Source organism: Coturnix japonica, chromosome 15, assembly GCF_054131305.1.
Source record: "Coturnix japonica strain WE chromosome 15, WE-NBRP24, whole genome shotgun sequence".
Lineage (NCBI taxonomy): Eukaryota > Metazoa > Chordata > Aves > Galliformes > Phasianidae > Coturnix > Coturnix japonica.
The window spans coordinates 15276589-15292919 of record NC_140677.1 but is presented as its reverse complement, the minus strand read 5'-3'; the positions used below and the strand labels follow the sequence as shown (position 1 = coordinate 15292919).

Below are 16331 nucleotides of genomic sequence, written 5' to 3'. Positions count from 1 at the left end.
TAAAATTCAGTACTACATTTTAGCAGCTGTTTCTGAAGGCACAAAGCCTATTAAATTTTGATTGCTTAAGAGATTGTATGTAGAGAATGCTTTTTTGGGCTTTATGTTCAATTACATTTCATTACAAATAGACTTTATATGCACTTTTATGTCAGTGATATATGAGGAATCAAACAGTAAGGGGGGAATAGTGAGATGTTTTTCAGTTGCAGTGATGAATTTAAATAATTTGTGGTGCCAAGTCTGCCTTGGAATTTGTAAGGCATCAGCATCTAGAAGAAAACAACTTGCAAAACAATGGTATTAAGTTCTTAATTAAATTAAATATTATCTTAAATTTATCATGATGGTGCATTTGATATAGTGAGCTATGATGCATGACATTTTTCACAGCTAGCAGCCTAGGGGCTTTGTAATTGCATCACTGTACAGGAAGTACAATAAGTAAAAATCTCCATTATAAGATTGGAGGCCTTTCAGAACCACTTCAAGGCAGTGAGGAAAGAAGGAAAACTTGTTAAGCAATACTGGTCTTGCTGAGCAGCCTTAATTTCTTTTCACTGTAGTAGACATTTGTTTGGGTAGATGGTTATTTGTCACCCAGGTCTTTCACCGTAGACCATGTCTTTTATATGTGTCACTGGAAGGAAAGAATTGCATTTCAAGTAACAGCTCTTTGCTAAGAAACCAGAATTTTAGAGGCATGCATTTGGTGTTTGATATTGGGCGGAATGTATGCATCAGAGTATAAACTGGGGATTATTTCATGACCATATCTTCTGTATTGGTCTATCTTGATTGTTCACTTGAATCCTGCCCTTATGCAGTCTGTGTGCATTTATATGTGGCTCTTGATTCAGTGACTATACACAGAGTACATACTAGCCCAGTCTTGGAGAATGACAGCACCTTTGTAGTTGCTTAGATGATCTTCCCTGTTTAATACCTCCTGAATGATGTCTTATTTGAGGAAGAGACATTAGCCTAATAAAGGATCCTTATTGTAGAAGATAAGTACAGAGTAACACAAACTACCCAGCCCCCCATCCCACCTTTTATTACAGGAGATTTCACTTAGAGGTTTAAAGAATACTTTCTGAATGCCTGCGAACCACATGCTTAGCCTTCTCATGTCCTGGCCTCAAATCATCTTACTTGAAATAATCTCTGCTTAAATGAGCGAAACTCAGAAGAGAAAAGAATTTTAACAGTGATGTAGCTGTACTACTGTACTAATTCACGCAGTAGCTCATGAAGCATAAAGTTATGGTGGTCTAGCCTTAGTGGATTTTTCTTTCTTAAAATACGTAACCTCTTGCGTTGTCTCAGGGAAACATGTCACGGAAGATGTGAGTTACAAGTTCTATTTCAATTATAATAACCACTGGGAGTAGGGCATATAGAGGTTTCTTTCCTCATCTCGAAATGGTATGGCCCTTATTGAATGCCTGCCCTTGGATTCTTTCTTCCTTCTAATGAGACTGTCTTCAGAAGGCTCTGGAATAAAACACCTGGTCACGTGCTTAAAATCTGATAGAACTTTTTTTAGTTCGAGCTGGCATTGTCAAGATAAACTACTTTGCCCTGACAAAGAAAACAAAAATCTGTGTTGACGTGAGCAAGATAAGCACAAATTGCTTGTCTTGGTGACAGCAGCTGTGCTAGCTGATGACAGGAAATTCAATAGATGACTGAAGCAGAGGAGGACCTTTTAAACTCCCAATTACATATTACTCCAACAGCACCATTGTTCCCAAAGCCTAAGTATTCATCTACACCAAGTAGCTAAGACTTCTTTTTGGAGAACACTGGGTAAGGAAGGAAGTCATGGCTTGATGCACAAGACATGTTTAGATCAATGTTAGCATCTTCCATGTTTTCTTCATCTGAAAACTGGAATAAGGGATTGTTCAGAAATGAATTTTGAAGAAGGTGAGCTTTGCTTACTCAAATTACTTTGACTTTAGATGACAAAACTTGCTGCCAACTTTTACATCTGCTGAAAGGTGACAAAGAAACCTAGCGGTCTGATAAGCTACTGCATAATTGGGTGAACAGACAGAAGTATGTTGTGCTTTAATTGAAATAGCAAATTTTGAAAGGTTTGTTTGGTGGGTTTGGTGTCCCAGTAACACAGTAGACTGAATCTATGAGTGGGCTGAATTAACTGGTACATGAGTTGTGGCAGTGTGTGTGGTCCTTCCACATTGTGTTTATTACAATATTACATAATCAATAATACTTCCCTTTTAAGAAGAGGGCACAGCCCAGCTGAAGCACAGCAGTGGCATTTCTTTCTCTGTTCTGAGAGTTGGATGCAGTTGGTAGGTGGGTTACGGGTCAGTCTGATCATACCTGGCTCACGGGGTATTAACATAAACTAAAGGCCCTTATACAGCACTGAGAAGTTATGAAATATGTTGCTCTTGCTGTTTTGAATATGAAGGACCATTTTTGCCACACTTTGTGTGAGTGAAATGTAACAGGTGTGATTGGTTTTCATTTTCTAGAAAAGGAGTAAGTACTACTTTAAATCAAAGCATTGCAGTGAGGCAAGTATAAACAAATCCAAGGTACAAAGTTGCTTTTTTTTTTCTATTGGAGAGTTGTTCTAGTTTTACAATTAATAATGTATACAGAGGAATGATTTCCTAATCTAATTAGCATAGGAAAATTGTCCTAACGGACTTGGCTTGTATGTAATTTATCTAATCAGGCCAAAAATCATCTTTAAATTTGTGCTATTTTTTGGTTTGCTATTTTTTCCCCACGAGGTCGTCATTTACCACTTGTGGGTTCATTCCAATTAAAACTGAATATCTGAAGTACATAATTTTCATTAGATTTCCTAAAAGATGTATTAAATAAAATTGGATTCAGTTGGATTCTTGGCTCCTCATGTCAGTAGGACTTCCTGGGGAATTAGACTTTGAGCTCAGAGATTGTGATTAAGCATTACTTCTGAGTCTGTTTGGCTTCTTGCTACTCCTTTCATGCTGATGCCACCATTTACTTTGCTTTCTACAAGACTTGGAGTAGCTTGCTTGCCAAATGCACTTGATGATTGTATGTCTTATTTTTGTGAACTCTTAACAACCTTCTGGAGGAGATTTAAGCACAACATGCTGTAAGTATTGGGCAATCTGACAGTCAAAGTCTATGGAACTATAGTATGTGAGATCTGTAACTGTAGAAGAGCAGCATGTTGGCAATTCAGACCTTTCAAGTTCTGTCCCTGGTATGCTACAAGGAGAAAAAGCGAGACTATGTGAGACTGGGAATTTTGGTATCAAGTTCTGCCAAGTGTTTGTTTTGTATGCATGCATGGTGGCTTTCCTGAGCAAGGTGTTTTTCTGTATAGGAAGGACATAGAATAAACAGGTAAAGAGTCAAAAAGAAGCAGTAGCAGTTGTGCAACTTAAAGCATAAAGTTGCTGATGATAGTTTTCTGGCTAAAAGCATTCTGAAAGGCTTGTTTTAGTCACGTATGTCTTCCTCAGTTTTGCCAGGCCATTTTCTAACACCGCTGCACACAGAGATAATAGTTTTAACTCTCCAGAGTAGTTGTAGCAGTAAAATAAGAGAGGCTGTTGAAATCTGATTTGAGTTGAGTGCTGTCTGGTGTGTCTGGTGGTGTTATTGCAATGTCTGCCTAAAGGCTGAAGACAAGAGTAGGATCTTCTGTGTTGGTCGGGTTTACTTGCTGTGCTGTGTTAGCAAATTACTTGGCTCAGAGATTCAACCATTCAGAAAAATATGCAGCATAGGAATTTTGCCTTTCCTAGTGCTGTTGTCCATCCTTTTGAACCATCCGTTCTAGCAGTTGTCAGAAATGACTGTCCTTCAGCTTCATTTTTGTCTCCTGGTGTATTTATATAGGAGCTTAACGTACGCAAGGTGACGTTATCCACAAACAAAGATAAATATGGAGTCAGGCTGAGAGCAGAACCGGATCACATGGTGCTTGGGAAGCGTCTGAAAGGTGCATTTAAGTCTGTCATGGCTGCAATCAAAGAGCTGAAGAGTGAGCAGCTGGAGGAATTCCAAGAGACAGGTACGTGGTGGGCCCAATCATCAGACAGTGACAAAACAAACAGGCAGAATTCTTCTGCTTGTAGAAGTGTTAGTAAGAAAAACCTGAATGTGGGATAGTTCAGTGTGTCTTAAATGTTTAATTGCTGTTTAACTTCATGGTTAACGTTGTGCATTTCATGGATTTAAGTCTGAAATTTGAAGTGTTCTGAACTTCCAATAATTTTTCTTACTTCAAATTTAAGAGACTCTTCTGTCAATTCTGTAGGCACTATTGTGGTCGAAGGACATGAGCTTCATGGAGAGGATCTTCGTCTCATGTACACTTTTGATCAGGTTGCAGGAGGGTCTGCCCAGTTTGAGGCACATTCTGATGCTCAGGTATCTTATTTGTTATTTGTTTTTAAGTTAAGGATTGCATTACTCTAAAAATAAAATGGAGGTGGAAAGTTGGGATTTTGTTTATTCAGTTGGACTTCTGGGATTTGGTGAACACTCCTACTGGTTTTAGAGATGTTGAAGTATATCTTTCACTGTGATATTTTGCAAGGAGCTCTGTGAAAATGATGTAACTGTGCTTCTGAGCAAGCTGTAATAGCTTGTTTCCAGTGCATCGCATGTTCAGCTGTCTTCTTTGCATTACCTTAGGTTTTAGTTCTGCTGGATGTTACCCCAGACCAGTCTATGGTGGATGAAGGAGTGGCCCGGGAGGTGATCAACCGCATTCAGAAGCTTCGCAAAAAGGTTGGAAAGCAGTGAAACACAACAGTTTACTTCTGAGCTATCTTGGTACAACGCATAGCAGAAACTGACCTTTAAGTACAGAGCCTTATATCATTTACTCCTCATCTGTCAACTTTCTGAAATAAATGGTTAGAAATATATGTAATTAAGTTTCTGTATTTGTAAGTTGCTAGAGTTGAACCTTAAGCTGTAACTATACATCGCTGGAAGCAAACAAACCTTTTTAACCAAGCCCCAGTTGCTTCAGCCACATAGCTGAAGGGAGAGTTAACCAGCTCTCAGGCCTGCCCTCCTCCTGCCAAGCATTGCTGTCAGCTGTGGTGTACTGCTTCAGATGGTTGGTGAGAGCCAAGGCATTTGAGCCTAGGTCTGTAAAAGGGGAACAAGCTTGTGCCTTAGCAAGTTGCAGAAGGCGCACCAATTGATATTAATGGTTCTTCTCTAAATTGTTCTCATCATGAATACAAGTGATGCTGCCTGACCTTTTGTGTTGAAGCTCTTTGAACCAGCATGGCTTCTACAGTGCAAACTGGAAAAGAGCTGGTACTTTCATTTTGTGCTTGGAAAACCAGGTTGCCAGCAGGGTGATCACAAGACAAGCAAGGCTTTAAAGTGAACGTGTGTTCCTTTCTGGAGGAAAAAAAAATTAGAAGCTTCATAACCTGCAATTCTGTCTTTTGTTCTGTTGTTCTCTCATTCCCACTCCTGTTACCAAAACACACAAATGATAAAAACAACCAAGTTCTGATCTACAGTAAGTATTGCTGGGATGGCTTTAGGACTCTTTTTTTCCCTTGAAACTGTTTTCTTACTGAAGCAGAGTTGTGCTGTTACTTGGTATCAACATGCCACAGTCAAAAACAACACCAAATATCATTGAGATAGAAGAGCATTGCTTAGGCTACCAGGATGTGAGTGCTATTAAATTTCTCATACTTCAAGAGCAGCTTTTCTATACATTTGGTAGGTTTTCAGTTTGAACAGGAGGAATGGTGAATGAATTTGAAAGTGAGGCATTTGGAGGGAAGCGTGCTTTTTGTTCATTAGCTTCAGAAGAATGAATCACCGTATTTCATGCCTCTTTCTCTTTCATTTGATTAAATAGTTGCTTTATTCTAATATTTCACTGGAAGCTTTTAACGAGTGTCTGGTAAATATCTAATATGTTTCTTAGTTTAAAAGCATCCTTCTTTTAGTCTGTATACACCTTGCTGAGGTTAATTGTGTATTTGGTCTCTCCTGCAGCGAAATCTGGTTCCCACAGATGAGATTACAGTGTACTACAGATCACATCCAGAAGGTGATTACTTGGATACTGTCATTAAGGAACATACAGATTTCATTTTTGCAACAATAAAGGCTGCCCTGAAGCCTTACCCAGTTCCTACCTCAAAAGAAGTTCTCATCCAGGAGACCACCCAGGTGAGAAGAAAACATCATTGACTGCATAGGCTTATTTGGTCATCTGCTTTTAAATGAGTGAATTGTTTTGATGGCAGATATTTTTATATCAATGTCACATATATGTGGGGTATATGTGTATATATATATGTGACATATAGGGGGTGTTGTTTCATATCTGTGTGTCTGTGTTTCTTTCTTGGGTTTTAATAAGGTAACAGGTGGGATTGGTTACTTTAGTATAATAGCATGAATGCAAGTCAGCTTGGGCACCATGGTAATTATGTTAGGTAGAAATTTGTGTATGCATGAAACACTTAACATAGTTATTTGTATTTGGATTAGTTCATAGCTTAGACAGCAAAAATATTGTGGGGGGTGGATAAGCAGCATGAGCACAGATGAGTTGCAGTGACCGATGTGCACTTCCAGGTATAAAAGCAACTGCAAGGTGAAAGAGCCACGTGTGCAGTGCTGCACGTGAGTCAGATCAGCTCTGCAGCGTCACTGCAGCAGATCTCTGAAAGCTATTAAAAGGAGGAAGGATGTCTGCATGATAGTGAATATGCATGAAGCCTGGGACAAAAATGAAACACAGTCTGTTTTTTTTTCCCTTGGAACAGTTTGATTACATTCAGGGTTAATATTTCTGTGAAGGTATTCTGGATCAGTTTTTAATAACAGGTCTTAATTATGAACAACACTCCCAAAGACTCTCTGAGATGCAACCCAAATGAGCTGTTTTTGAGAAAATATTGGGAAGGAAAAGCAGCTGCTTGAAAAAGTTGTTAGTAATTGTTGGCAGAAGTGGGTAAACACAAGACAAGGTTTACTTCTCCTTCAGTGCCTTTCTTTAGATTGTTAGAGGCACTCAGTGATGGCATTTCCATGTTTGTGCTCCTGCCAAAGACCTTCTTCAAAAGCGCTCTAAAATGGCCATATAGTATCAGTGTTTCTGAATGACATTTGTTTTGTGCCAAATGTAAGTTAGGTTGTCTTCTAGAATGTTACTCATGAAAATCTGTGTAAGTGCAGGAAATGTCAAACTGTATTTAGTTGGGGTGGGGGGGGGAAGATTGTGTTTAATCTTAACAAAACCATGATTTAAGACATCTAAAAAAGGCATTTGTTCATGTAGTGTTGCTACACGTTCTCAAGTCTCTTTATCCCGTGTCTCATTTGGAAAGGAAGATGCATATTATGTTTCTTATTGCAATGCACTGATTGCTAACGGGGAGGTATTCGCAATGACCTACTCAGTATCAGGAGAGCTTCTACCCTGACTGCTCTCTGTAGACAGAGAAGAAAGGGAAGGCTGATCAGCAGACATCCTGAGAGCAGCATCCTGTCTTCCTGAACTTCTCTGAGCTATCTCTGGAACTGTCATCTTCTCTCAAGTGCATTCATTTTTGGACCATATTCTGGGAGACCGTCATCACAGCTCAGCAGCATTGAGCGAAAATTAGGCTGTTTATTTCACTCTATTTTTTCTTGTGTTGGATATTCATCTTTAACTTGTATTAAAGGTAAAATTATATTTGGAGCACTGTCTCTGAAGGGATACCTGGCAAAATCTACTGTTTTGCTAAAATAAGAGTGATGTTTAGCATGGTAGGACAACATTCTTAATGCAACTTAAGGAAATGTTCTTCAGTAAAACAAGATGCAGATAATCTCATTTCTTTTTTCAGCTGAAGGGATCAGAGCTAGAAATCACGCTTGTCAGAGGTGGTTTGTGTGAGCGAGTTGGTCCAGCCTGTTCCTACGTCAACCTCAAAGTCTGTGTTAATGGGACAGAGCAAGGTAAGAATGTACCCGCTTCCTTTTGTCATGTGTTATGATAAGACTGTGGAGAAAAGAAAGTGAAGAACGTTGGAGCCAAGAACTTGCACCTATATAGAGACATATGAGAATTAAATTTGTGTGTGTTTATTCACCTGCAGCACGCTATGTAGGTGATGCCATTCTGTGGAGAAGGTATTATTTCTGAGAAAATTAGTGCCTAAGTATGGAACTGAAAAGAAAACTTAAATTAGAGAACACAATGGTTATGTTTTGGTCTGTCAGTGTAATTTCCATAAGCAAGTACAGTGATGCTATTAGAATTATTACAAGGTTGAGTTACATATTAAAATGAGAGCAGGCTAAGAGCGCTCTGGAATTTTCTTTCCCCTCTACATGCGTTTATAATTTGTGTGTCAAAGCAAGTATGCTTTGTTACATGTTTGGGAAATGGATGCACAAAACTACTTAGTGAGAATAGATGTGAATAACAAAGCTGGTGAGCATCTTGGTACACAGCCTGCCGCTTTCTAGGCAGCATAGTGCTGGGTTGTAATTCAGTGACAATAATTAGACTGCTTTGTTAATGGAAGCAAGTGTGACTTCCATGCTCTCAATCTGAGATACACTTGAGATGGTTTTCCTGTTTGTTTTTCTTTTTTCCTTATTGCTGAATTATTTAGGAATATGTTGTGATGCAGGTTTTAAAGCAGCTTAGAAACTTGCAGGAACTCATTAGGAAAAACTCATCAGAAAATCATGAAATTCAGTTGTTTCTTCCAAACCTGTATTCTTATTTTGTAATTTTGGTTTTAGATGGTGTGTTGCTGCTGGAAAACCCAAAAGGAGACAATGCCTTGAACCTCACTGGACTTGTCGATGCAGTCTCCTGCATTTTTGGACTTAAAAATTCAAAACTGACAGTTTTTAATGGAAAAACAGGTAAATGGAGTATGACGGGGGAACTGAGAGTCCTTTTAGTGGCAGCTAGGAGTTATTTACTGTATAATTCTTCTATGTATACCAAATTGGCAGGAAAAAGCACAAGGAAATATTCTGTTTTATAGTACTTAGCTTAAGAGATTGTGCTTATAGTCACATTAGAATGTTTCCAAAAACTACTGATAAAATGCCCTTTGACTCATTTTCCACATTGCAATGATGTACTTTATAGCAGTGTGAAAAGCACACAGAGGTGGATGTTTAATAATAGTATGATACAGTCACAGGCACTGAGAGATGACCTGCAAAAGGTAAGAAGAGTTGAAGTTATAAGCAGTCCAGATGCATATTTGGTTTCTGCATGTCTACTATTGCTGAATTCCTAAAGAGAGAGTGGTAGAATGTATGCAAATGTTCCCCTGTCCCCGAGGGTCCTTTTCAGCTGTAGTGGCAGAGGCTTCGTTTCCTTCTTTCCACATCACTTTTGCTGTTCGTGGCTGTATAAGCGGTCAGGGCAGAGAGGGTATTTTTCCCTGCCCACTTATTAATGACATGGAAATTCCCTCAGAAGGCTCTGATTATCAAATTTACTTTTGGCAGAGGTTTTGAACAAGTATCGATCGGTAAGAGATAGGGCTCCCTAAGGAGGCAGGGTTGAGTGCAAGCATGTGAACAGAAAATGGCTCTTATGGATGCTGGAGAATAGAACTGGAAGTCCCAACATTCAGTTCAATTTGGATGCAGTCCCTGTTCTTTACCTCCCCAGCCTTTGCTCAGCTAGCATTAACTGAGCTCTGTTGGTGGCCCTGGGTCTCTTTAGGTAGAGCTGCTGCTCTCAGCTGCTCCCCGAGAGGGATTGCAAAGAAGAGGTCGTGCACTCCGAACAAATGGTTGCTGAATTGTTCCCACATGTGTTAATAAAATTGTGACCCAGTAAAATTGTATTTCTGGCTCCTTGTTTTCTTCCCTGTGATTTCTAGGCCTGTCCACTTTACTTGCAATACTTTATCATTTTGTTTTCTAATAGTAACAAAGATATACTTAAGGTTGCATAATGACATAAAATCAGGCTGTTCTTGCAGGCTAAAATATGTCATGTTCCTCTTTCTCAGTAGAACATTGAAATAATGGGATAAACATTTCCTCCCCAGCGGTGAATTGATGCATTTTGAGTAACTGCACAACCACTGAGCAGGGTTCTAGGATTTTGTACTGAACTCCAGGAGGAGAAAAAAGAAATGGTGTCTGTTTTCCATGAAATGACCGAAGAAGTAAAGAGAGTGGGTTCAAATCAGATTGTAAAGAGAGTTTTCTGATTTTTATTTCTCATTTATTTATTCTGTTCTAGGTAGCTCACAGAGTTACGTGCTTCTTGCTGTGAGTGCTTTGGGTTGTGCTCAGCTTTCCGGGAAGTAGCCTACATAGAAAAAGACCTATTTGAAATGAATCTGTTTCTTTCTTAGACTGCAAGAAGCTGCAAATCATTGAGGGCTTTTAGAGAAGGGAGGGGAGTCAAGGCAAAAATAAATAAAAATTGCCCCTGATACTTTTTAGACTGTGTCTTATTTTATCTTTATGATTTTTCATGAGCCTTATTATTGAAATCCTATTCTTAGTGTTGTATTTTTGAGCATGAGGACGAAACGATGTGTTTCTCTTGAATTTTTAGAAGGCTGTGAGGACCCTTAAGAGAGCATTAGCACTTAAATCTCAGCTGCAAGGAGAACTGACTCTAAAAGTGATTTCAATATTGATGAGCACTTTGAATATCTGCTTGTTATCAAGTCTAGTGTTATATATGGAAAAAAAAAAAATGATGTGCCTGACTGCTTATTACTGTTATTAGAGGGTTATACGAGCAGTCTAATGATAGCACTGTACATGAGAACTTCTTTGTGAAAATGTCAGTGGTCCTGTAATGTGAAATGCTCGGCTCATTAAATGTGCAAATGGCAGTTTCTGGAGCTTGTGCCCTGTTGACCTGCACAGATTACTGCAACTGCGTAAGGCCGAGCTGTGAGTTACTTGGGCTGTGGTTCTTGCTGTGTCGAGCAGCCCACTCTCCAGTTCGGTCTCCTACCTATTATCTAGTAATTGCATGTAAATGGCAAGCAGCGCTGCTTTAGAATTATGCTAGGAAAAACCCGCTGCTGGCTCCTTTCCCAGGTCAAATCTTGTTGGTTTTTTATTTTTAAATTCACCACATTATTTTTTTATTTCTAGCTTTCCTGCAACTAAAACCAAAAGCAAAGCCCCTCCTGTGCGTGGGTTGGTTTTCAAAGATGAGGGATTTGTTGTTGTTTTATGTAAAATACCAGAGGTTTATTTGCAATATATTTCTTGTTATGTAGATACTTCAAAAACTAGGAAAACATGTTGTTGTTTTGTTTGTTTGCTTTAAAAGCTTGGTTGCTCCTTAGATGCAGTATGAGGGTAGAAATGGGAAACCTTCATTACTTCCTTTTCCAGGGCAGTCCCTTAAACCTTCTACACTTCATTGCGCTTTCTCTGGCAGCTGGTAAATCTTGGAAGTGTGTTCCCTATGATCACACTTTACCTCTTTTTCTTTTCCTATCTTTAAAATTATAAACATCCTTGTTAATTAAAAAAGTGCCAGTTTGGTCCATCTCAAATTCATTTGGATGACCTGATGGAAAATGAGTCTCTGTAACTTGCAGGTTGTAATGACATGGAAGGAAAGGACACGTTCCTGCACTGGATATATAGAAAAAAAAAAAAACCCAACTAAATGTATTAATTCTTCCTAGATTTGGGCTTTGTAGTTCTTCGATAGCTGCAATAGAGAGTGATGTAATTTCTGTCTCTTCAGTTTTGTGAGATAGGCATGTTGATGTACCTCATCTGTGTTACAGGCACCTCATTAGTTTCCTATCTGCATGCTTTCAGGGCACTGGTGTTGCTTCTAAAATCCTATAAGTACTATTTTGTGTTTGATTGTCCACCATTTCCTAACTATTCATGACTGGAGTCACCTATGGAATCATAACCATTGATGTTAAACACAAATGTTAATGTGCTGTCATCTGGAGTTTAATGTGAGATCATGATGTTGCATGATGGTGTGTGTCCAGTGCTTCTTCAGCTAGGGAAGTCATGGAAGAGGCAAAGATCATCAGTCGTAATTTAATGAGATAGAAGTGGTTGGCTTAAGCAAATAATTCCTTGCTTATTTTAAGTTGATTGCGTTAAGTAGTCGTGTCACGTATTTATGTGCGTAAGAAGTGGGATGTAGCAACTAATTTCCATACCAGATTTTGTACTCTGCATTAATAATAAATACCTATTTCTCTATAAATTCTGTTTGTCAGACTGGAGAAGTTCTTTCATGAACAAGTAATTGCAAAGAGGGAAATGCTTCCATGCCAGAGTCAGGAGTTAGAAAAACTTACTGTCTGCTAATGAAGTGAAAGCTGGACCTCGGCTTCCCTTGTAATAACCTGACTGGTCTCATTTTCTTTTTCAGAACTGATAAACAAAACTGACTTGCTTAGTCTCAGTGGAAAGACTCTGCATGTGACAACAGGGTCAGCACCTGCTCTCATCAACTCTCCTGATGCTCTTCTCTGCCAATATATCAACTTGCAGTTAGTAAATGCAAAACCACAAGGTATGATGGATACCAATCTCTTCTCATATACGGGTTGAGACTTTTGTGATAGGTCTGTACATCATGTCTTAGTGATGAAGATGTCTGTGCACATGTTCATTTCTATGCAGTGGTTTTGCTTTTAGCGTGTATTTTCTAATAAACAGTGTCTCTACTGAGCTTTTCTCCGTAGTTTTCTGAAAGAGAGATGAGAGCTGGCTTCAGATAAGGATTGGTATTTAAACAAGAGCCCTTCTGCATTGCTTTCCCACTTCTGACAATCAGTTCACCTGTACAGCTTATTTTAAAAGGCTGAGTCTAAAATTGAACAGAAATGAACAGGGAGGTGAAGAAAGAGCCAGCTCTTCACATAGATGCTCTAACAGCTTGTAAAGCATCTCTAATTGTTAGTTAAAAGCCAGAAGAATTGTATTATCAGCCTGCTCTTGGAGCGTAGATATGTGCTTGGAATTGTTTCCCAGCTGCTAATCTAGGCTGCTTCCATTTTGAAATCTCTCATTGGAAAAACTGCGTACTTGAAAACCCACTCAACGTCAGCTCTTGAATGAGTCCTTTCTGGACTGACTGTCTGTGTGGATTCCTATAGATGTGACTGGAAATCTGCTTGGGACAAAATGTTTTTTTTAACAGGAGTTGTGTTCATCAGAATATGCTTTCTGAGTTTCTGTAGTTGTTAGTGGTTTGTCTGCCTTGTTTGAAATATTTCTTGTTATCCAGTGGACTGTGGTAGGGAATTTTGTAAGGTTTTCTTTTGTTTTGTCAAACTGTCAGTAATATTTATACATCTGATTCTGTCATTTGTGAGGTTACTTAGCGAATATCTGTAGGTAAGCTTATATGGTTACTTACACAGGACTACAAAGAGAGTAGAAATGTAAGAACAAGTCCTGAATTTCTGTTTACCAAGATAAAGGAAGTAATATCATTCCCCATCAGTAATTATTGAACTTCTTATCTTGTATAGAGTGTCAGAAAGGAACAGTGGGAACTCTTCTCATGGAAAACCCCGTAGGTCAGAATGGATTAACATACCACGGTCTTCTGCATGAAACAGCAAAAGTGTTTGGGCTCAGAAGCAGGAGGCTAAAATTGTTCCTGGATGAAGCAGAGACTCAGGGTGAGCACAAACTTTTACTTTCCTTAATAATAATAATAATGCTTATAATAATTCACTATTACCATGCAAGTTGGCAATCACGCTCTGGTTTAAACAACAACAAAATAAAACAACATCGAGACCAAGTTCATAGTAACAACATCAAGACCAAGTTCATAGTTTGCTTCTTCAGACCAAAGTAACATTTTTCTTCGTACTGCTGTAAAAGTTTCATGAGGAGAGCGATGCCAGTGAGGGAATAAAGCCCTAATTTCTGCATTGGGTTTTACCTCTCATCTCTGGAGATGAGCGATGGGCTGCTAAGCAAAGCACTGCACTCAAGGAGAGCTCCTTTAAATGGTACCATCAGCAGCTATGTGGACTTTTCAATTATTTAATTGATAGCATTTGAAGTTTGTTGCAGGCTGTATCTGCTCAGTCTATGATACGCTTTTCAGGAAAAGATGGGGACCTTAATGCTAGAAGAAATATTAATACTGCTATATGGAAACAGAACTTTGAGAAGCAGTTTCCAGCTGGACGTTGCGTTACTGGAAATCAAACTGCTTTTGCATTATCCCCATAGATGCACATCATAGATTTGCCTCCCCCCACCATGCACACTGCCTTGGTCTTTGTCAGCTGGAGGTGAGGCCAAACTAGAGCAGGATGAATATCAGACATCAGTGACACAGTGCAGTACGCTGCAGAATTGTTTCCACTGAAAACACTCAAATATTCTCTACGTTATTAATCTGCCACTTGTGCGAGCACCAGTGCCAAAATATAAAATTATCTTTTATTTGCTTATGTTGTCTGTAGTGATTCTAATGTGCAGGGCTGCACAATAACCCCCTGTATTTCTTTTGCTTTGGTTTCAGTATTTGTGGTTACCACTTTGAAGTTTCTTAGTGAAGAGATTTCTGGTATATTTGTTACTTGGGTTGTTTTGAATACTGGGAGGTACAGCTTTGGAACAAAAGCAAGCTGCTCTGTTATTGGTGTATTTTGCTGCAGCTGGTGGGTGTTGGGAATATTGAGCTAGCGAGCATCTCATGTCTTGGAAAAAAAGTGCTCTCTGTGTGGTGACAATTAATTTCCAGTTCTCATCAGCTTTTTAGTAGTAAGGCGTTGTTTCTGTAGCTACACAACAGTATTACGATTTGTGTTTCCTAAATGATCACAGTAGAAATGTGCTACATCTGCAAAAGAGGTTTATGGTTGAGTCCTAGTCCTATTATTATTCTAAAGTATATGAAATGACTTAAATTGACCTGGTGTGGTATCAAACTCTTCAAACTTTTCTATCTCTTTTTTTCTTCTTTTTGGTTCAGAGATCACAAAGGACATCTCCATGAAGAACCTGAACATGAAGACTGTGTATGTCAGTGTTATACCCACCACAGCTGAATGTTGAGAATTCCGTTTTTATGAATGAGACCGTGTGGACTTTTTTCCACAAAAAATGAAGTCCAATGAAATTAGTATGCTTTTAGATTAACATCCGAGTTGTGTATGGTACTTCTAGAGTCTCAGATCGCACACAGGATGTTTCTACCAGTGCATGTCTAATATGCTGCTCTTTGGTTTCAAATACAATGTATTTTCATTGTTATCTTACAATATTGTAAAAGCTGTTTGTAAACATGTCCAGCTCCTTAACCCTAGATATCTATGCAGTAATTTGCCTGAAAGAAATGGGACTAGTACCTCAGTGATGCTGTTCTCTGCCTGCCCTTCCGCAGAGGGCATCTTTGATTTTCTAAACCTACAAGGCTCTGTGATGCATATACCTGTGACAGTAGCTTTGAACTTAAAGGGTTGCCTGGATTTGTTCCTTCATACTAGCTGGGTTTTCATGAAATGTGTGGTTGTTGATTTAAAATACTCTCTGAACTCAACAGTTCAACCAATAAATTCGCTTCACCTGCAAACTTGTTTCCCTACGTTCAGAGTATTTTACTTTCCTACATTTCCTAGAGAAGATAATGCATAGCACCTTCCTATGGATCAACCTGAAAATGTCCATACTGAGTGCTCCTGACTGGGTTGTGGTATTATCAGGTTATGGAGAGTTCATTTAGTTGTTTTTTGGCTGCTGTTTGCTTCAGTTCCAGATTTAAAGCAGGTTTTACATAACATTTTTGTTGATACAATTTGCCAAATGTTCTTGTGTCACTCACTGATAGACATACAGGTTAACACAACAGGCAACCCCTTTATGGTTTGAGGTTGTTTTGGGCTGGTTTTGGATGACTGAAGTCACATCTAAGTTTCATTGCCTTTCAGCCATTGTTCACCAGTGCTGAAACTCGGTTCTGTGCAGAATGCTGAACTCCCTCACTACTGTGCCTTTGTTAGCTTCCTAAGAACAAGATTACATAAACTACAGATGAGAGTATTGACAGAGTAGTGCTTTTTAAGAATAATCAAGTCTTGCTTAGCATGTTTTTCCGTTGCTTTGCTTTTCAGCCTCCCTCTAACTATGAACATAAACCAAGCCATTTTTTGATAAGCCTGTATTAGTAGAAATATTTATAAATGGATGTTCCTTGTAGCTACTGTGCTTTACTGAACCATATTGAAGCTTGAGAGTATTCATGGAAGTAAATCAAATGTCTGGCATTCAGCTTATATGAAATTATTTTTATCAGTATACAAAATGTCAGTGCCTGACCCTACTGCATCGTTGGCCTGTTCAGTTTA

The 16331-nt window shown here is 38.9% G+C and overlaps 1 protein-coding gene across 3 annotated transcripts in view; it reads left to right on the top strand.

Moving 5' to 3' along the window:
- Nucleotides 1-15559, top strand: part of IARS1 (isoleucyl-tRNA synthetase 1) — a 68807-nt gene extending 53248 nt beyond the window's left edge. For all 3 annotated transcript variants that reach the window (XM_015874661.3, XM_085517029.1, XM_085517030.1), the window contains 9 exons: nt 3880-4054; nt 4301-4413; nt 4681-4776; nt 6022-6198; nt 7869-7980; nt 8776-8901; nt 12386-12529; nt 13494-13646; nt 14960-15559. In XM_015874661.3, coding sequence (XP_015730147.2) covers nt 3880-4054; nt 4301-4413; nt 4681-4776; nt 6022-6198; nt 7869-7980; nt 8776-8901; nt 12386-12529; nt 13494-13646; nt 14960-15042 — 1179 coding nt within the window. In that variant the 3' untranslated portion in view covers nt 15043-15559. The remainder of the gene's footprint in view (nt 1-3879; nt 4055-4300; nt 4414-4680; nt 4777-6021; nt 6199-7868; nt 7981-8775; nt 8902-12385; nt 12530-13493; nt 13647-14959) is intronic.
- The last annotated feature ends 772 nt before the right edge of the window (nt 15560-16331 follow it).